The sequence below is a fragment of the Chamaea fasciata genome, unplaced genomic scaffold (assembly GCF_029207755.1).
Source record: "Chamaea fasciata isolate MVZ Bird 193981 ecotype frontalis unplaced genomic scaffold, bChaFas1.0.hap1 SCAF_4, whole genome shotgun sequence".
Lineage (NCBI taxonomy): Eukaryota > Metazoa > Chordata > Aves > Passeriformes > Sylviidae > Chamaea > Chamaea fasciata.
Window position 1 is genome coordinate 36,906,562 of NW_027094089.1, and position 18,567 is coordinate 36,925,128.

The 18,567-nt window shown below is 37.3% G+C and overlaps 1 protein-coding gene across 2 annotated transcripts in view; it reads right to left on the bottom strand.

Annotated features, from left to right (window-relative positions):
- Positions 1–18,567, bottom strand: part of PCSK5 (proprotein convertase subtilisin/kexin type 5) — a 229,708-nt gene that overhangs the window by 112,040 nt on the left and 99,101 nt on the right. For both annotated transcript variants that reach the window (XM_066181295.1, XM_066181296.1), the window contains exons 6-7: positions 17,972–18,060; positions 12,158–12,330 (exon numbers count right to left, since the gene is read on the bottom strand). In XM_066181295.1, coding sequence (XP_066037392.1) covers positions 12,158–12,330; positions 17,972–18,060 — 262 coding nt within the window. The remainder of the gene's footprint in view (positions 1–12,157; positions 12,331–17,971; positions 18,061–18,567) is intronic.

An 18,567-nucleotide genomic window follows, 5' to 3' on the forward strand; every position in this document is an offset into this window, starting at 1 on the left:
AGTAAGTACAGCAAGAATATCAGCTGTTCTACTGCATGTGAATGTTATTCCCAGTTGGTATCATTTAAATAAAGACAGTTAAATAATGGTGGGACTGTGTTGCAGAATTAAGATAAACACACATGCAAGGCATTATGTAGCTTTTACTGTTTATCTAAATCTTCATTTGTCATCTGCCTGGTGCCCAAGGGTATCAAGACAAAAAGTCAAGCCTTGAGATGCTAAGAAGCCATGTGTCATTTATTATCCAAAAGCAAAGGTGCATTTACAAATCATGTGGACAGACCTTGAGCAAAATCAACAGTTAGTAACTCTTCTGTAGAAGAGGCATAGACCATTGTTGAATGGATGTCCAGCAAAGTATGCTCAGTGTTTGTCTCATGATTTTAAAAGTTCACTCCTTCTCCTCTAGGCACAGAGTTTTTTCTACTCTTCCATTTGCAATGACAGCTAGAGACTGCCTTCTATAAACTTTGCATGGTGTCCATAATTCTGCACTTGTGCAGTGCACCACATCAGACCACTATAAAAGGTTCTCCTTTTTTTCTAGTATACTTTCTTAAATTGCATAAAATGTCATATCATTTAAAAAAAATTAAATCAACTGTCCCATTATGCCAAAGAAAACTATTTCACTGATGACTGTGACTTGCTATCGACCCAGTCACAGTCTAATTTTCTAGTAGATTTTCTGGACAAAGCCAGTGTGCTCAACAGACAGTTGACCTTAAATGAAATGAACTCAGGTCTTTTACAAGGAGGCCCCAAGGCAGAAACTGCATTTGTAAAAGCATAAAAGAAGAATCTTGGGGCATTCGGGCTTTTTTTTTTTTTTTTTTTTTTTTTTTTTTTTTTTTTTTTTTTTTCCTGCTAATGCTTCCTTTTCCTTGGTCAGCAAGTTGCAAGCAGGTAAGTGATACAAAAGCTCCTTTTTGTTTTTTCCCGTTCAACAGCATGGGCAGGTTAAGTCTGCCAAGAATCAGAGCCAGTATGAACCTGCTCATAATGACATCTGCAGACTTTCCTTATTTATTACAGAAACATTCCCTGCTCAAAGTGCGTGTGTTTGTGTATGCACCACATCTTTATGAGTGAGTGAATTAGCAGTACTGGCAGGGACCTTTTTAAGGTAGAGGTCTTCACACACATATCGAAAGACAACCAGCAGTTCCACACAAGTTGCTTACAACACTCTTTAAAAATACTCTAATAAAAACAGTTTCCACCTACAAGTTGTAATACGAACCAGCGGAGTAAATTTTAATCACACTATTTTATAAAGTTTAGACTGTACATTCATTCACTGCTTTACAAGTCAAGTTGCCTTGATCCAGCCTGTGAATCCTGATTACTTCCAGCCCAGGAATCAAGTTCCCCAATAATCCTCTCTGCCTATGGAGTGAGTTACTGTCTTGATAAATGTGATCAAATTTACAAAGGAAGAAGGGAGAAAATGTGAAGGAGCAGGAAAGGCAGAGGACAGAAGAGCTGACTTGGAGTAATTAAGAGTTACAGGTGTGGCAGCCAGGGAGAGGTAATTTGGCACCAATATGCTGGAAATTGCACACCAATGAGCATAAAAATATAAAAGGGAGAGAGAAGGAAGGACACCCTATCCACACCTAGAGCCTAAACATTTAATTTCCTCTATTCTCTCCAATACTGTTCTAAAATTACTTAATGTTTCCAAGAAAAAAACTACTGCCAGAAAGTGAAATTCATCCTGAAGTGGAAGCTGGAAAAAGTAGCCCATGGTATGACCTCTTCCTTAAAAACTAATACCTAAAGAGGAAATGTTCATAACTGAATGTGCAAAACAGAGGCCAGTATTTCTCATACCTAAAAAACCTACTATACAGGCATGGTTTTTAGATGCAGCATAGTACAAGCACTGTAGTGCCAGGCACCAAGGATGAAAGCATCCTAAGAAGTGCACCTGTGAGATATATTCCCTTTCTTCCAGTTTCTGCTGGTTTCTGCACTCTCGAGGATCTGGACACTACTGCCCTGTGCAGAGACACAGCACTGCCCAGCTGTTCACTTGTCAGCATTTTGCTTTTGACCAGTAGCAGCTCCTAGCTCCTGCTGAGTTTCTACCAGTCCATTTAACCTCTTATGTGGGAATGAAAAATAGTCTGGCACAACATCCTTAAAAGACTCTTTTGTAGACTGCACACCACTGAACTTCAAAGTAGGCATCTCTCCAAAAACAGATAATGGTAAGCTGAGGGTCCAAGTCAGCAATTCTGAAGTGCAACAAGAAGACGACCAAACGGATTTTTTTTTTTTTTTAACAGTCAAAAGATATCAAAAAGCAAAAATTCACAAAGAAAAGGAAACATTTCTCAGGCCATTAATTCTGTTGTGGTATCCATGCTTTCAGAAAAATTCATGTTTGTGAATAAATTTATTAAAAATGCACACCTATGACACCTGTGAGGAGTAATGAGCTAAAGAGGTATGCAAAATTAAAGATGTGTGTTTGGGGGAATGGACAAAAATAGACACCTGTGTTTTTATATTAGAAGTTATATTTTTACTCTCAGGAAATCTAGGAAGTAAATAAAATATTTCCTGTTGCTGGAACATAGCAATATATATACACATGTAACATATATGCAATGCAAAAATATATCACTACCTACAAAAAACAATGATTACCTTATATTGCTGGAAAGAGAAGCAGTTGCTAAGAAAGGTTACTGGCTACTTCCAAACTAGCTCCTTAATTAAGAAAACTAAAGAAAAAATAATTAACCATGCTAAAAAAAAGAGAGAAAAATCCTTATTTTGTTATCTCTTAGGATATGACACCTTTGAAACTTTGAAGCTATAAAACATTTTAATGTGCATACAACAAAACCCCATATTAAATAACCACAAGCATCTATGTATTTACACACTAATTATCAGGATATATCAGTGGAACAACTCAATGTGTAGGCTTCACGTGGTGTAATTTTTACTTCACTCTTCACTAGAAAAGCAGTTTAAACAGTTCCAAGACATTCCCCACGAGCTATAATTAGTGCAACCGAAAGAACCCTTAGCTGAGACCTGAAATATGAACATGTGGAATACTGGAATGAATTTCTCATTTACCTAAACGAAACAAAGCCAGCTCAAGGACTGTATGAATCACAGTTCTTGTTGAGGCTCACTCTCTCTACAGTATCATTACTTATGTTACCAGGATAAAACAAGTTGTATATTGCAAATACAATGTGATAACGTAAGACCTTGCTTTGCCAAAATTTCTGTTGTAGAGAGTCTCTAGTTAATCAGAGGTGAAACTGTCCCTGTATGCAAAGCCAAAACAAACAAGCAGTGCACAGGAAAGCTATCAGTGTGAGAACTGGATACGCAATTGATTTTATACACAAACACCCATTATGTGGGATGGGTTTAGGCAGTTCTCATTGCCTTTATACTACTATCTGATTAATCACACTAGAAAGGAGCCCAGGGCCACTAGATCCACACAGCTGTTGTTTCACTACTTACATCAGATTCTTCCTTGTGGAAAATTTCACGTTCAGAGATCTCTGTTGAACTCTGGGGTTTAACAAAAAGAACCTCCTGTTTTCTGAAAAACTAGCTCTTTTCAGTAGATAAGGAGGAAAATATGGCTGCTTCGCTTCTACTTTTGCAGACTAAAGACTTAATTAACAACTTTGTGCAGTTTGTCTCCTATAGTTTTCATTTTAAAAACAATGTACATGCTGTGTGTAAAGTCACTGCCCTCACAGTTTCATGCCTTAAACTGCTAAATTCTCTGCACAAAAAACTTTTGACACCAAAATTCCAGTGATTTCCGTTCCAGAAATCTCTTCTTTCCTGTATGACACATAGAAATACATATACTACTGTTGTTCAAATATATGACTGAAGAGTATATGTGATTTGTTTACACAAAGAAAACAGATTCCCATTTCAAAAAGGCATACTCTGAAATCTATACACTTCAGTGCATGGAAAGAGATTAATTTTCCAAAGCTGCTTTTCAGTACTGTTTATTCAAATTAAGATTTACTCCACAAAAAGAATGGTGAGGTTTTTGGGGTTTTTCTTATGTTTAATATATCACCTGTTTCACGATGAGCACCCAAAACCAGAGGCAGTTTGGCAAGTCCAAAACCAGCATTGCTGTTCTGGCTTGTTTCAACAGTTTCCATGCATATGTGAGATGGGATGAGGTAACCAGTTTTGGTTTCCACCTTGTGACATTGTAAGGAAAACGGACATTTTGGGGATATTTTCTTGTAACTCTCATTACAAATTTTCCTATCTTTCAGGATTTTTATATTTCAATGAATGCAATGTAAGAACACTTCTGATATAATTTTCTTCATTATTTTTGTACTACATGCTGATTATCTGTGAATAAGCTCATTTTTCACAGAAAGCAAAGGAGAGAAATTTTAGGGTTAGCTTTGTACGGGGAGGAAAGAGTAGAAAAACAGGAGATTGGTGAGGAGAGAGAAAAGTAAGTTGTTTATAGAATTGTTTTTGCTCAGAGACCAACCTTGTACCTGGAAGATGTTAGAAAATACCCAGTGTGAGAGAATTCACATATTTGTGTTTGCTTTGGGTTGTTTTCTGTCTGCTGAAGAAGAAATAAAATTTTCTCAGAGTAGGTAACAGAATTTGTTAAAGACCTAAAAGCATTCTTCCCATAGGCTGGGGGCCTCTTTCAAAGGGGGGAAGGGAGATAAGAAGTTCTGAGCTTGTAAAACACAGTCTGGATAAGAGCATGCTCCAGGCTCTTTGAAATGTAATGTAGGGCTCAGGCCCTGCTAAAATGAGCACAGCAATGTATGTATACCACTTTGTTACTCTGTAATCCTCAAGCCAGTGAAGTGATGGAATAAATCTATTCTTTGCACTTCATATGTGGGTTGTGGTTGTCTTGGTGTTACCTGCATATTTTTCGTTCACACACTTCATTCACATATTTCTCAAACAAAATAAAGTGTACCGTATCAAAATTCATCCAGGTATCACTGAGCCCAAATACGATTTCATTTACTGGAAGGCAAAATTCTACTTTGTTTGAATGCAAAATGTTTCTAACTGTATGCAAACAGTAGAGCAAAGGTTACTACTATTAGCTTAACGATGTGTTAAGGTTATCACCAAACCTCCTTCTTGCTGGGCACCCCCCATTTGTAGAAAACTATATATCAAGTTTAAACTACATCTGCAAAGTCATTAAGGCATCTGAGATACATCAGCCAAATGCACGGTAGTCAGACCTAGAAATTAGGCTTATTGGTAAGAAATAAAGGAAGGTAGACAAACTTTGCAAAGTGGTGGCATACGAAGTTTAGGGCTATGGAAGATAATCAATTGGGAATGAGCTGCCCTAAAATAGCCTATGCATCGGATTGGTAAGTAAGATCTATATGAACCTGTCCAGGAAACAGGGAAGCAGTACTGTGCACGCAGAGGGAATGCTAAAACTTTCATGCCCCATTCTGGTATCCACATTGGAAATAATAATGCCAGAAAACAGACAGTGTTTCAGAAAGAACCAGAAGAATGAAATCTAATTTGAAAATTCTGACTAATACAAAGAAACTCAATATACACAAAAAAAATAAGTCTTAGGATTGCAGAACAGAAAATAAAGGACAGTAAGTGGCACCTACATTACTGGACAAAAGCTTAAAATGCAACATACACTTTAGAACTTCATATAAACCTGTGAAGTTTTTGTACAATAACTTATTTTATGCTGAGAAATGTATTAGAACCAGACTGTCTAGCTTTCGCAAAGATGTGAAGAGCCCTGCAAGAAATCAGTAATGAAACAAAAGAAAATTAATACTATTGTAACATCAAGGTGGGAGTGGAAATGATTGTATGGGAAATAATATAGGCTCTTCTGGACAAACATAGAGGTCAAGGAAGTTATGAGAAGAGTATTTTAAGGATGAGGTTAGGAAACAAAGATACTAGGTATTTTGACCTAAAAGAGAAAGAGCATCTTAGTGAGTCTTGTAATCACCATCACCTGCATTCAAGAAAAGAATTCAGGCTGGAAGACGTAGAGAAGCACTACTGTAATGAGCAAGAAAATGGACAGACTAGTTTTTAAGTGATCAGTGAGTGTGGCATGTCTATCACATCAAAATGAAATTTGAAAGGAGACTTTTCTTCTAAAAAAAATATCAGAAACAAAATTGGAGGGAGGGAATTTATACTCAGGAACAAATGGGCAGAAAACTGCACATGAGGAAAACTGCACATGAGGGAACTGCACTGTTGTAATTTAGAAGAAAATCTCTAACAAATAGATTAATGTTGGCCATGAAATGTTTTCCCAAGAGAATCAGAGAGAAGAAAATTCTGATTTGTTCTAGAACATGAAATTATCAATGTATTTAAATGGCACAATGCCTGTGGTGGTAGAAAGCTGTACTGGATGACCTATGCTGTCATTTTCTGTCTTATGTCCTATGTTTCAATTCAATTTATCCAAGACATCACCTGGTCAAAATCTGTAATGACTACAATGTAATGTGGAGTTTTCTAACACCATAAAATGCATCACAAATACAGCAAAAGAGGCATTTTACAGTGAAAATGGAAGTAAGTGACTTACATGAATAATAAGCTATATTACTTTTAATAGTGAAGGTTGCTACTGCCTTGCAAAGACAGGGACATGAGATTTCAGTTAAGACTGGTTCTTCCCAAAAGATTTACAAAACCCAGAAAATAACAGACAATCAGGAAAGCAGGGATATTGGTGAAGCAACAACTGGATGAAATTTTGCTGATTGGGCTTATGACAAAAGACAGGTGCAGATAATAGGTGTTAGAACTATGAATATCAAGTCAGGGGTGCTATGTCTTGTTAAATCAGCAGAAAGACATACAATGATAAAATACTGAAGGACTACTTCAAGTTCTATTATGTAATCAGCATCCACCTCTACTACAGAGCCATTCAAAGTTCAACTCAGTATCTTGAAGCATATGTACATATCTGTAGCTATATCTCATCACATGTTCACACTTCATATCATAAATGCAACCAGTAGTATAGTATATATGCAAAGTATATGACAGATAAATGCCAGGACCTAACACCTAACACTACATCAGCATACTGCAAGTCGTGTCTTCTGAGACTATCCTCAAGCACAGCACTAATTCCTCTGATTGATTTTCAACAGGCATGTCTTGCAAACTAATTGGAAATGTGCAGGAGGTCTCATGCATGCAAAACACATCCATATATGATCACAGACAGGCATAAACACAGGAATGTGTTATTTAGACTCAAACAACAGCTGTACAAGGTGAAAAATCACAATACACAGTCTAAAAAATAATTTTAAAAATCTGCTGTGTATCACTTGAAATGTATTAAAAAGAAGCCATCTTGACACATTTGACTAGAAGTCTTCCTGCTGTAACTTCTGCCTTTGTTTTCTGAAATGCAATTCTCTGGCGAAGTAAAAAGAATAATTTCTCTTGGTGTGGGCAACACATCCTACTCAGAATGATGCAGCAACATGATGACAGGACAAATAAATTTAATAGAAACATCTGTGGTAGAACACTGGGAGCAAACTTTTGCCTAGACATTTGCAAAGGATGAGCAATCTCTTCCATTTTTGGAGCAGAAACATATAGTAATGATGATGACAATAATAATAAATGTGAAATCCTTCTTCTTGATTTCTCCTTTCCTTCCCTTTTCTCCCTCACTCTTGCATGTAGGTAGGATGCTTGTAGTGACTGTTAAGAGAGCCTTTCTGCTCCCAGCAAGCATTTTGAACACACACTCTGCAGCCAAAGCTGTTGAAGTGAGAGAGATGAGAAGGGGCACTGATGATGGGAGGGAAGGCATGAAGCAGAGTTTGTACAAGAGGTTCAGTCACACAGCATCTGGTCATCAATATCCATCAAATATTTTGGCTTGAGTCCAGTTTGCTAAACAGAGTGGTGTCACAGCAATAAGATGAAGATCCCTGTGCCAAAAGTTTCCATGCAGATTTCTCTTCCTCTCCACCCTCTCTAGCTTATATTAAGGACGACCTGACAATTTGCTGATTTATGTATGTGTACTTTCCTATGTGTACTACAGAAACAACATAAGTCATGCAATTGGTGACACACAGGAGAGTGAGATAACCAGTTCTTCGAAACCCTTCAACATAAAACGCCCACAGTGGTCACATATCCAGAAACTTGACTATTAGGTCTTTGCTAAACAGCAGTGAGAGACCAAGTCTGAATATCTGAAATGCTTTCCTTTCCAAATGATGTCAATACTATTGCAGAATACCACACTTATTTGTATGCATACAAATGAACAAGCCTGAATGCTGCATGGTGGAGCCATGAATCAGCAAGCTCAACTCCATCAAGTGCTTATAGTATTGTGCTTATTGACTGTGAGACACCGACAGGCACCTAAAAACATAAATAGATTTTATATTTATGAAATAATGAAGGCTTTTGTGTTCTCCATTTTGTTCCAGACTCAGCACAGTCTTATTACCACAATCATGTTATGCAATGCTAAGCCTGTTTGTTCTCAAGCACAGGGTGGAATGTGGCATTACATACCTATCTTTCCTTTAATGTGTTATTTTTGGATATACCACCATTTTTTTGATTTCTTTTTCAGGCAAATTCTGCATGATTACGGTGGATTTTTTCTTGATATTATTAGAGCTACAAATTCTAATGCATTAGTATTTAAAACACAATCATGTAGTATTTTCCACACTTACGACTACACTATTTTCAAGAAAAGGACCTTCTCAACTGAAAGCATGATAAAAAGGGAGTTCTATACTTGCACAGAAAATATTATTAACCACGGCTTCTCTTTGAACTCAATTATGCAAATTTAGTAAAATTAAACTAAATACTCTTAAAGATGACATAAAATCATAGAACTTGTGACAGGTTTAAAAATTGGTTTCCTCTTCCATTACCTTGGTCCTGGGCAGAATTTTTAGGTATATTTAACTTACAAGTTCATTTCATAAACTAATTTAATCCTCAGTAGCCTTTCTTTAACTAGATTTGTCTGTTTCAATTCAAGGCATGTGTTGTCTCTGTGTAATTCTACAGAAAAACTATGCAGTCATTTTTATTATCTTCTGCTGGATTTGAAAGGTGTAATCACATTAGCTCAGAAGATTTAAAAATAATAATAGCTGTGAAACACACAGCATAAGCTGTTAATTGGAATAGTATGTGCTTAAGATAAATCAGGTGCTTTTTCATGGAACCCAGTCTCTCATGAAACTCAATAATGGATGGCTCTTGCATCCATTTAATTTTACGCAATGACTATAATAAATTTAAAATAATAATTGAGTTTGATTACACTCTAATCAAACTTATTATTCAGTACTACCTTTTATTTTCCTAATAACACCAGCCAGACATAATTTCCTCTTCAGATGTTTTTAAAAATTCTTGGCATTTCCCTTTGCTGTTTCATTTTAGAATTCTAATATACAGCTTTGTGGGTACATGCATAATAAATTAAGAATACTGATCTTCAAACTTTGTGTAGGTCTGAAAGAAGGGTTTGACAAATTTTTCTGTACTGATGTGTCCTGAGTAACCCAAATTGTTATTGCATTCCCTATCTATCTACACCCAAAGTTGCTACTGTCTCTTTGAGAGGTGGTGGCCAGAAAAGGAACAGTGTGGTTGGGGTGTGTGCTGGTCTATTTTAAAGGTTGGGGCATTCAGGAAAAAGTGCTCCTTTTCTTTCGTTCTTGCCGGGCGAGCTGAGATAGCGCAAGGCAGACAGCAGCTGCACTACCAAGCCAAGAAAAACAGAACAACCCCCACTCCATATGGTCACCCCAGCCTGCCAGCAGTGCCTGGTCAAAGAAGGAGGGCATGGAATCCAAGTTGTTCAAGCCGGCTGCCCGCTATTTTTGCTGAAGAGAAGGCGAAGTCCCTCCATGAGTTCCAGCTGTTGACCCAGTTCCAGTCTCCAAGGACTCTAGGTCTTCTTTCTGTTTTATTCTTGTTCCCTGTTGGTTGATAACTGGGGGGAAGAGGGAGATTTTTAATTCCAGAGGTTTGGCTTCTGTGCTGTTTTTCACTCTCTCCACTCCAGGTTGTCTGTAGAGGAAGCCAACCTGGGATAAAAATTGTCCGCCGTTTTCCCTTTATCTCTTCACACACGGTCATCCATGGAGAGTGCCATATTGGGGGAGGGTTTCTCTGCTGTTTTCACTTTTCTTTGTTTCTGGGAAGTCCTTGAGGAATCCATGAAATTCAGCAACATTATAACTACTGATTATACCGATATTTTCTGCCTGTTCCTGTTGCATTTTTTAATTACTGTTTTAAACTGTTGTTTTTCCACTTATATCTTCTTGCATTCTTCTCTCCTTATTGGTGAATAGGGAGTGGTTAAAACTAAAAGGGGAGGTAACTAATTTTGGAGTGTCTGCCCCCTTAAATTGTCTTAAACAAAGACACAATGTTACTTTAATTTACTCCAGAGATGCAATCATAGACATTATACTGTTGTCTGGTTCAATATTTCTGAAAAAAGGAGAGTAAGGATCGATGCACAACATAATAAGCATTTTTGTCTGCCTATTATTATTGCACAATTATTGTGACTCTTCAGGGAAATCTCTGTTTGACTGAATATGTAATCATGACCTTGAAAAATGAGCCCATTTCCGGGATATTTTGTCAAACAAAATTCATCTTTTCTTCCTCCATTTGCCTCATCTTTTAAAATGACACTGCTTATGACCGTGTAAGGAAATGTAGAAAAAGTACCTGTATCTGAATACAGAAAAATATGACTTATTAAAAGAAAGAGAATGGGTTTATCTTGAAGTAATTCTTGATATGGAAACAGCCTAACAGGGAAGGTGCTAATTCCAACATGCATTTACCATCTTTCGGTCTATATATTTTAAAGAATGAAATTTAGCGGTTAACCTTAAATGCTTTGTATTTCTTACCTGTATATTTATATGTAAATTTTAAAAAGGACTTCTATTTTGTGAGTAGAAATGAAGAAGCCTTCAGAGTCAGAGACAGATAAAATATCCAAATATGTAGAGATATTTAGATCTATCCAATTCTTCATGGGAAACTTCAGGCAGAACAAAGTTTGAAATAATGACATAAAAGTTAAATTGTAAAAATAATAATTTGACTTGTATCGAATATGACTTCTATTATTTCTCAAAAAAATTTACCAAACTTTTTCTAAACTGTTACCAGAAAAAGCCTACCTTAGAAAATTAAACGCTATGTTTTCGCTATAGACTGGTGCTTATTTCACATACAGAACAATGCGCTGGTAAAATAAAATTCATCTGGGTTCTATAGGGTATCTTCTCATATTACTGCTATAATTATAACAGTGGAACAAAAATGTTCGTAGGCAAGATCTATGCTCTTCACAAGTTATTCCATATATTTATCCCCTCAGTTTGAGAACTTGAGATTTCAATGAAGAAATGACTGAGTCCTTCTGGTAGAGAAATTCAGGCTGAACTTTTCACAGTTGTCTCCCCTTTACGAAATATGGCATTTAAACAAACACGTGTATGTGTTTAAACATTAAACTATCTTGAGCAAGATCCCCTGCATCCTTGCAGTTCCATTAGTGTCCCCTTCATCACAGTATTCTAAGTTGTATGAGATCAGACATAAATGGCAAAAGAACCATGGGTATAGAACTTTTTTGCCCCCAACTCCCTATTAAAATCACCTAACTTACATTAAGAAATCATACAAAATAAAGCAAAACAGAAATGAAGAAAGAAGGAAAGTCAAAGGTTTTGCTTTAAAATTTCTTTGCAACTCAGATTTGATGAGTTGGCACTGATGTGCAAAGTAGCATATCTCAGTCAATTTATTTCTAATTACATCACTACCTCAGAGCAGTTTTAAAAGATTCTGAGGGTGATGTATTCCAGTTGAAAATGAACAGAGCTGATAATTCAGGTAAGACTGACCATCAGGTCATTACAAAAGGAAAATACGTTTTAAGTTTTATGCAAAAGAAGTTTTCTTCTTTCCTTCCAAGTCCTTTACCTTTCCCCATGCTGAGCACTTGCATGCACTGGGCACAGGTACCCTTACAGGTGCACATGAAAGCAGATCCAGGCGATGCCCTTTGATGCCAACCTACCATTCTGATGCCATTCTCAAAGGCCTGACGTGCTAGAGAAGCAGGTCCATCCACAGTCTTACCGTCGTCATCAGGCCCCCAGCTGGCACTGTAGATGTGGATGTGCTGGGGATTAAGGCTTAGAGACTTTGCTTCTACCATATCTGTCACATCTCCATCCAGCATCCGTACACCTTCAAAATGAAAAATACAATGAACTGTACAGATAAAATCAACATGTTTCTTTTTCCACCTACCCCTCCCCCCAAGAAAATTGTTGTGTATTACACTGAGCTGAATAACTACAAGAATTCCTACTGTTATTAATGAAAAAAACAACAACAACAATCTGTTTGGGTATCTGTTTTCCCAATGTCTCTAGATGGAAAAAATATAAAAAATATTAATATTTTCATCCTTCTTCAAGTTTTAAAAAATATATGTAAGTAATTTATCCACTATACAGCCTTCAAACTTCAACAACGAAGTTTTAGGCTAAATAAAATTTTTAAAACTACTTGAATCTTGAAATGTTTTTATGTTACTTAAACATAAAATATACTTAAATATAACAATTTATTTTATTTCTCCTTTTATACTGCAGTGAAACTGAAGCATCTTTCCTGAGTCATTCACAGTTTTACTCATGCTAACAGATGTAATAGAAGAATCCCTACAGACAAGTAACCTTAGCACCACTGTATGGAGCTGCAAGGAACAAACCAGGAAGAACTCTCTTGTGTACAGTAAACACACTGTAGCACAGCAATTACAAGAGGTCATGAGCAAATAGGTAACATTGTTCAACCAGAAATTACAATATGGTGAGCATCCTTCTCTTGCAGAATAAGCTTTTGTCAGGTATAATCTGAAATTCTTAAGTTAAAAGAATCCGTTCATGTGGGTTTGGACAAGTCAATGTGCCAGCACTTCATGATGTTTTAAGATTACTAGACTGAATATAGTATGCAAAAATCTGAAAATTGAGAAAATATGGAAGTTGGGGTTTTTTTCCTAACTGTAAAACTTTGTGGTTAAATCTGAGAAAACCACCAATGCCAGTTTTAACCTAAACAAGAAAAAAGACCTACACACAGCTAGTGTGGCATGTGATCAAAGGGAGGCTAAATATTAAATAAAAATTTAATAAAATTGTATGATAGAGGGATGATCACTTCTACAATTTACAAGTTAGATGCTCTTTGTCCTTTAAAAGGCCACTCCTATTTATAAGCCAAATTTACATATTTTTAATTATAGACACATTGCATTTTGCTTATAAGCTCAGATTAAAGAAACTTGTGTGTTTACCAAGACCTCCTGTTAATAAGAGGCATAGGGAGTGCTTTGTTGGAAGACTTTTTTTTCCTTACTCTACCTGACTCAAAAATGAGAAGTGATTTTATTTCTCAGTTCACACAAAAGTTGCCTATATTTTGTGAGATAATAAACTTCTACAAACTGTGATCTCACTATGAACTTTGCTTTATAAAAAAAAGTTATTAAATCAACTCTGGGATTCCAGGATTTTATTTTATTTTGCATAATCACAGAAAACTAATGACGGGTTAAAGTTGTGTGCTCAATTCCTTTAAAGCATATTAAAGTAGCCCTCTAGTTCTGAATAAAGACAAGAAAGGTACACTGGTTTTGAAAGAAGGAAAATAAAGCTTTCCTTTATGACTTTGTTAAATATTATATTTAACTAATGAACAATAACTCCAAATGCTGCCACTGGCACCCTAAGTAATTCAGACTTTTTTTGTTGTTGTTGGTTTTCTGTTTGTTTGTTTTGTTTTGTTTGGGTTTGTTTTTTAGTTTTTTGGGGGGGTTTTTTGTAATGGAGTAGTGGTCTGCTTTTAAAGCAACACAGACAAGGCTGTAAACTAGGTGTTGTTCTCTGTAGCCATCAACAGACAGATATGCTTCAAAGCTGTTGGCCAAGGTCAACTGTGTGAGGTTCAACCAGGCCCAGTGCCAAGTCCTGCACTTTGGTCAAAACAACCCTATGCACCACTACAGGCTGGGGACTGAGTGACTGGAAAGTGGCCCAGGGAAAAGAACCTGGGGTGCAGGCTGACAGCCAGCTAAACATGAGCCATCAGTGTGGCCAGGTGGCGAAGAAGGTCAATGGCATCCTGGCCTGCACAGAGAATAGTGGCCAGCAGGACTAGGAAAGTGATTATTCCCCTGTTCTTGGCCCTGGTAAGGCTGCATCTAGAGCTCTATTTCCAATCTGTGCCACTCACTTCAAGAAAGATATCGAGGTGCTAGAATGTGTCCAGAAAAGGGCAAGAGAGCTGATGAAGGTTAAGGGTAAGTCTGTGAGGAGCTGCTGAGGGTCAGGGTATTTAACCTGGAGGAGACTCAGGGGAGACCTTATTACTCTCTACTATTGTCTGAAAGGAGGTCATAGTAAGGTGGGGGTTGGCTTTTTCTCTGAGGCAACCTGCAACAGGATGAGAGGGCAAAGTCTCAAACTGCACCAGGGGATGTTCAGGGTGCACATCAGAAAGAATTTATTCACTGAAGGAGTTGTTTAAGCAGTGGAGCAGACTGCTCAGCAAGGTGGCGGAATCATCATCCTTGGAGGTGTTCAAGAAACAACAGGACATGGCACTTAGTGCTGTGGATGGTGCTGATCAGTTGAAGGTTGGACTTGATGACCTTAGTCTTATCCAGCCTAAATGACTCTGTAATTCTGTGCAAGATGACTTTGAACAACAGACATCTCACTCGATATTTGTAATGAAAATAATGCTCCTTCCTTCCTTCCTTCCTGTCTTACTATCCCCGCCCCAATGTCTGCAGTGGTTAAGTCTGCTGATCACACATCCTCCAAACTGCATTTGGCATGTGGTGCTAAAACAACAAAAGCTATCCAAAAGGCAATTAGCAGACTGTGTTTGAAGACTGTTCCAAGACTTCAGAACCCTATAAACTTTTTCTAAAATTTGCAGTAATTGCAAAATATAAGTGGCTTTTTACTCAGAACAAATTTTTAATGAATCACAAGAAATATGCAAAACTGACCTGAAAGGAAGTTTTCTTTTAAAATGCTTGCTTCTACTCAACATCTGACTTAAAGAAACAGCTGAACTAATCCTTGTCAACTGAAGATAATATACATCTGCTGAGCCATAATTCAGTGTAACTGTTTTCCCATCAGGACTTGAGTCCAGCCAAGTAACTAAGCACCCAAAACCCCACAGATGTTTTACAACTTCCACAATCAGTTTGCAATAGCAACAGCAAGCTAACCAACCCTTCCCATAAAAAGTCTCACACGTTCTGTACATGGTAATTTGTTTTGTGTGATTATTGCAGAGTTTAAATCTAAAAAGAAAAGGTTCATCCCTTTGGTGCACTGGTTTATCTTTTAGTGAGAAGGACCTGTGGTTTAGCTACACAGAAACTTGGATAATTTTTCGTAAGAAACTTGTCATAGCCTGTAAAAAGCCTGAAGACCCAGACTGCAATTTTACTAAAATTTTCTTTTCTACAGGTTACACCTCCACTTACACCATTTTAAAAGATTTTCTAAGAAGCTTGCTCATCAGAGGTTCTTAAATGTTTGGAAAAGAGACAAGGAGTACAAATACATTTAGAAGAAAATTAGCATTATTAATGGATATCTTATTAACAACTTCCCATCAGAAAGATCATTAAGTGGATTTGTTCAACTGCCAGTATTTTATGGCATATTGATGGGACAGATTTTTTTTTTGCCTTTGCTTGATATCCATAGTATCCCTTATGTGTCCAGAAATGCCTTCCGGTTGGAAGTAAAAGATACTTATCTTGGTGGAGCAAATCCAGCATCACTGTCAGCAGGTGCTCCTATATATAAGGAGAATGTAATTGCTTCACCTCAACTCTAGTTTCATCTCCAAGAATACCCCAGGAGGGCCTTTAAATCCCTGGGAAACAAGTGAGCTGCATACTAGTTCAGCACGATATGATTCAAAAATTTTATACTCTATCTGGCCTTTAGAGAGGCAACACAACCTCTGGATATTCACATGGGTATCTTATGGCTGTTCTGATGGAATGGAACAAGGTAGAGTAGAGGTCAAGTAGAGGTCAGCAGCAGAAAAGCTCTTAAACATATTCACCTAGTAGAAAAGGAAACTTAACCTACATTCCCTGGAACTTCCTCTTAACTCTGATTTTCTGGAGATTATTTGTTGAGCTTCCTGAACTCTTATTTCCAAATGCTGATCCTTTTAAAGGTGGCACCTCAAATGAGGTTCATACACTGTAACTAATTACCAGCTTCCTCTTAAGAATAAATAATAAAAAGGAACATGTATTTAGTCTTTACTGCTCCTATTAGCTGTATACTGTGTCAATCTGAATCAGTTTTTATACTATATTTAGAAAAGGCTGTGAGTCAGCAAATATACCTGGAGGGTATTTATTATTGCACATTCCTAATGCTTAATAATTAATAAACTATTAAGAAGCCACAGTTACTTCTGGAGAATTTTCAAAGCCATATCAAAGCTGTTGCAGGTTGTGCAACTATTCCACTTCTGCCTTCGCCAGAAGGCATCTGTTATCTCTATCGGTGCACTCTCTTCTGACTCTGGTTTAACAACTCAACAGATCTCATAGCATAATTGCTGGTACTTGGTTAAATACCATGTTCACATGACACAACCTGTTCATCTGTCACGAAGTCCCTCACTTGAGCAGTTTTGATTTTCTAAACCACTCTGACAGGGTAGCTTTGTGCAGGAAGGCTCTTCACCTGAGGGGATTTTTTTTTCTGCATCACTGTAACCTTATCCCAGATCCGGTATTACCTACCCCAATGTTTTTTTATCCAGAAGGAAAACAGAAAGCTGATGTGAGGATGATGCTGTATGCTTTGGGTAATTTGAAATGCATCTGTGCTCACATTTGACTTGGATCAAACTTGTACTGATCCAGCAGAGAATAGAAGCAGTATTTTTAATAATGGTAACATGGTCTCAATTCTGCCTGCTCATGTTTTTGAACTGTACTCTGGCGTACAAATAGGTAAACATGCTTCTGTTTTCACAGATGGGCTTTATTTTAGGCTCTCTTTCGAAAGGCAACAATTAATGAGTTTGAGCTACAAACTCAGTCTTTCAGCAAAGCCAATATACCAATCCCATGACTTTGCTAAAAGTTCAGAATAAATTTCACTAGAAGTATTACAATCTGTCATAGGCAGGCTACATCCCAGGAGACATGCAGATGACATCTTGATAATCATTGTCACAAACTAAGCTAAATAAATTAATTGTATGGCCAATGACTAAGCATTCACAGAAAACACTTGAAACCTCTTAGCTAAATGAACAAAAATATGTGATCAAACATCGATTTTCAGGCATTAATCTTACTACCCACAGAGATCAAGAGAAGATTCTCACCAACCACAAACAACCAAAAATGCATTATGTTTTGAGAGTGTTTTGTTTGGGATCAATGTGCAAGGCAATATTACTGAAATGTACTTTTACTTATGGTTTGCCAAAGTTCATCACTTAAGAGCTCTGAATCTGTGAGAAAACCCCAATGTTGTAATTCCAGGGTCAAGTTTTCATCAAAATTTTGACTTTCTATTTTTTGATGTGTACTGGGAGGCAGTGTTCCAGAAAGCACTACAGAAGGGCCACCACAGACAAACTCCTTCAGTATTGATATTGAACGACCACTCTACAACTAAGCTTTACTAGCTAACACAGTGAGGCTTGTTCATACAAATCTCCTTCTCTTGTTGAGAAAGGTCTGAATGCACCATTTAGCACAAATGGCTCCTTGGTTACATTTTCTTTTCCTGTGGGAGATTGTTTCACATACCTCCAATCTTGGCATTAAAGGCGATTCCTACTGTGCAGTGTGAGTTGTTTGCCGTGGCTGCCACTTCTCCAGCACAACGGGTTCCATGCCTGCAGTCAGACAAACATTTTTCCAAGTAAGCACAAACCATTGGGATTAAAGGCTTTGATTTTGCTTATCCTCAGGTGCTAAATGAACAGCTATCCACCATGTCTTGTACTTATTTAACCCCGCACAATATACCACGTTACAGTATTTCTCTGAACATGTTTTAACATTACCACAATCACTTTAAACTCTTCGTGCCTACTGGAAACACTCACAGTTTGTAATTAAGACATAAAACGATACATAATTCACAGCAACAGAAAGAAGTCTTAGATATCGGTTCTCAATTTTGAAGAAAATTCTACATTCAAACAAAATGTTTGTCCAGAATTCTCTAACAACCACTCCTACTGCTAGTATGTGTATGTCCATCCAACCTCCAGCACACACAATATGCCATAAGGAAGACGTGGTTGCATCAATGCCCACACTGCTGTTTAGAGATTAGGCTAAGACTGTGTGCCAGGTATGCTCAAAGGTTAGGCACATCTTGGTCCTGCCTTGGGTCA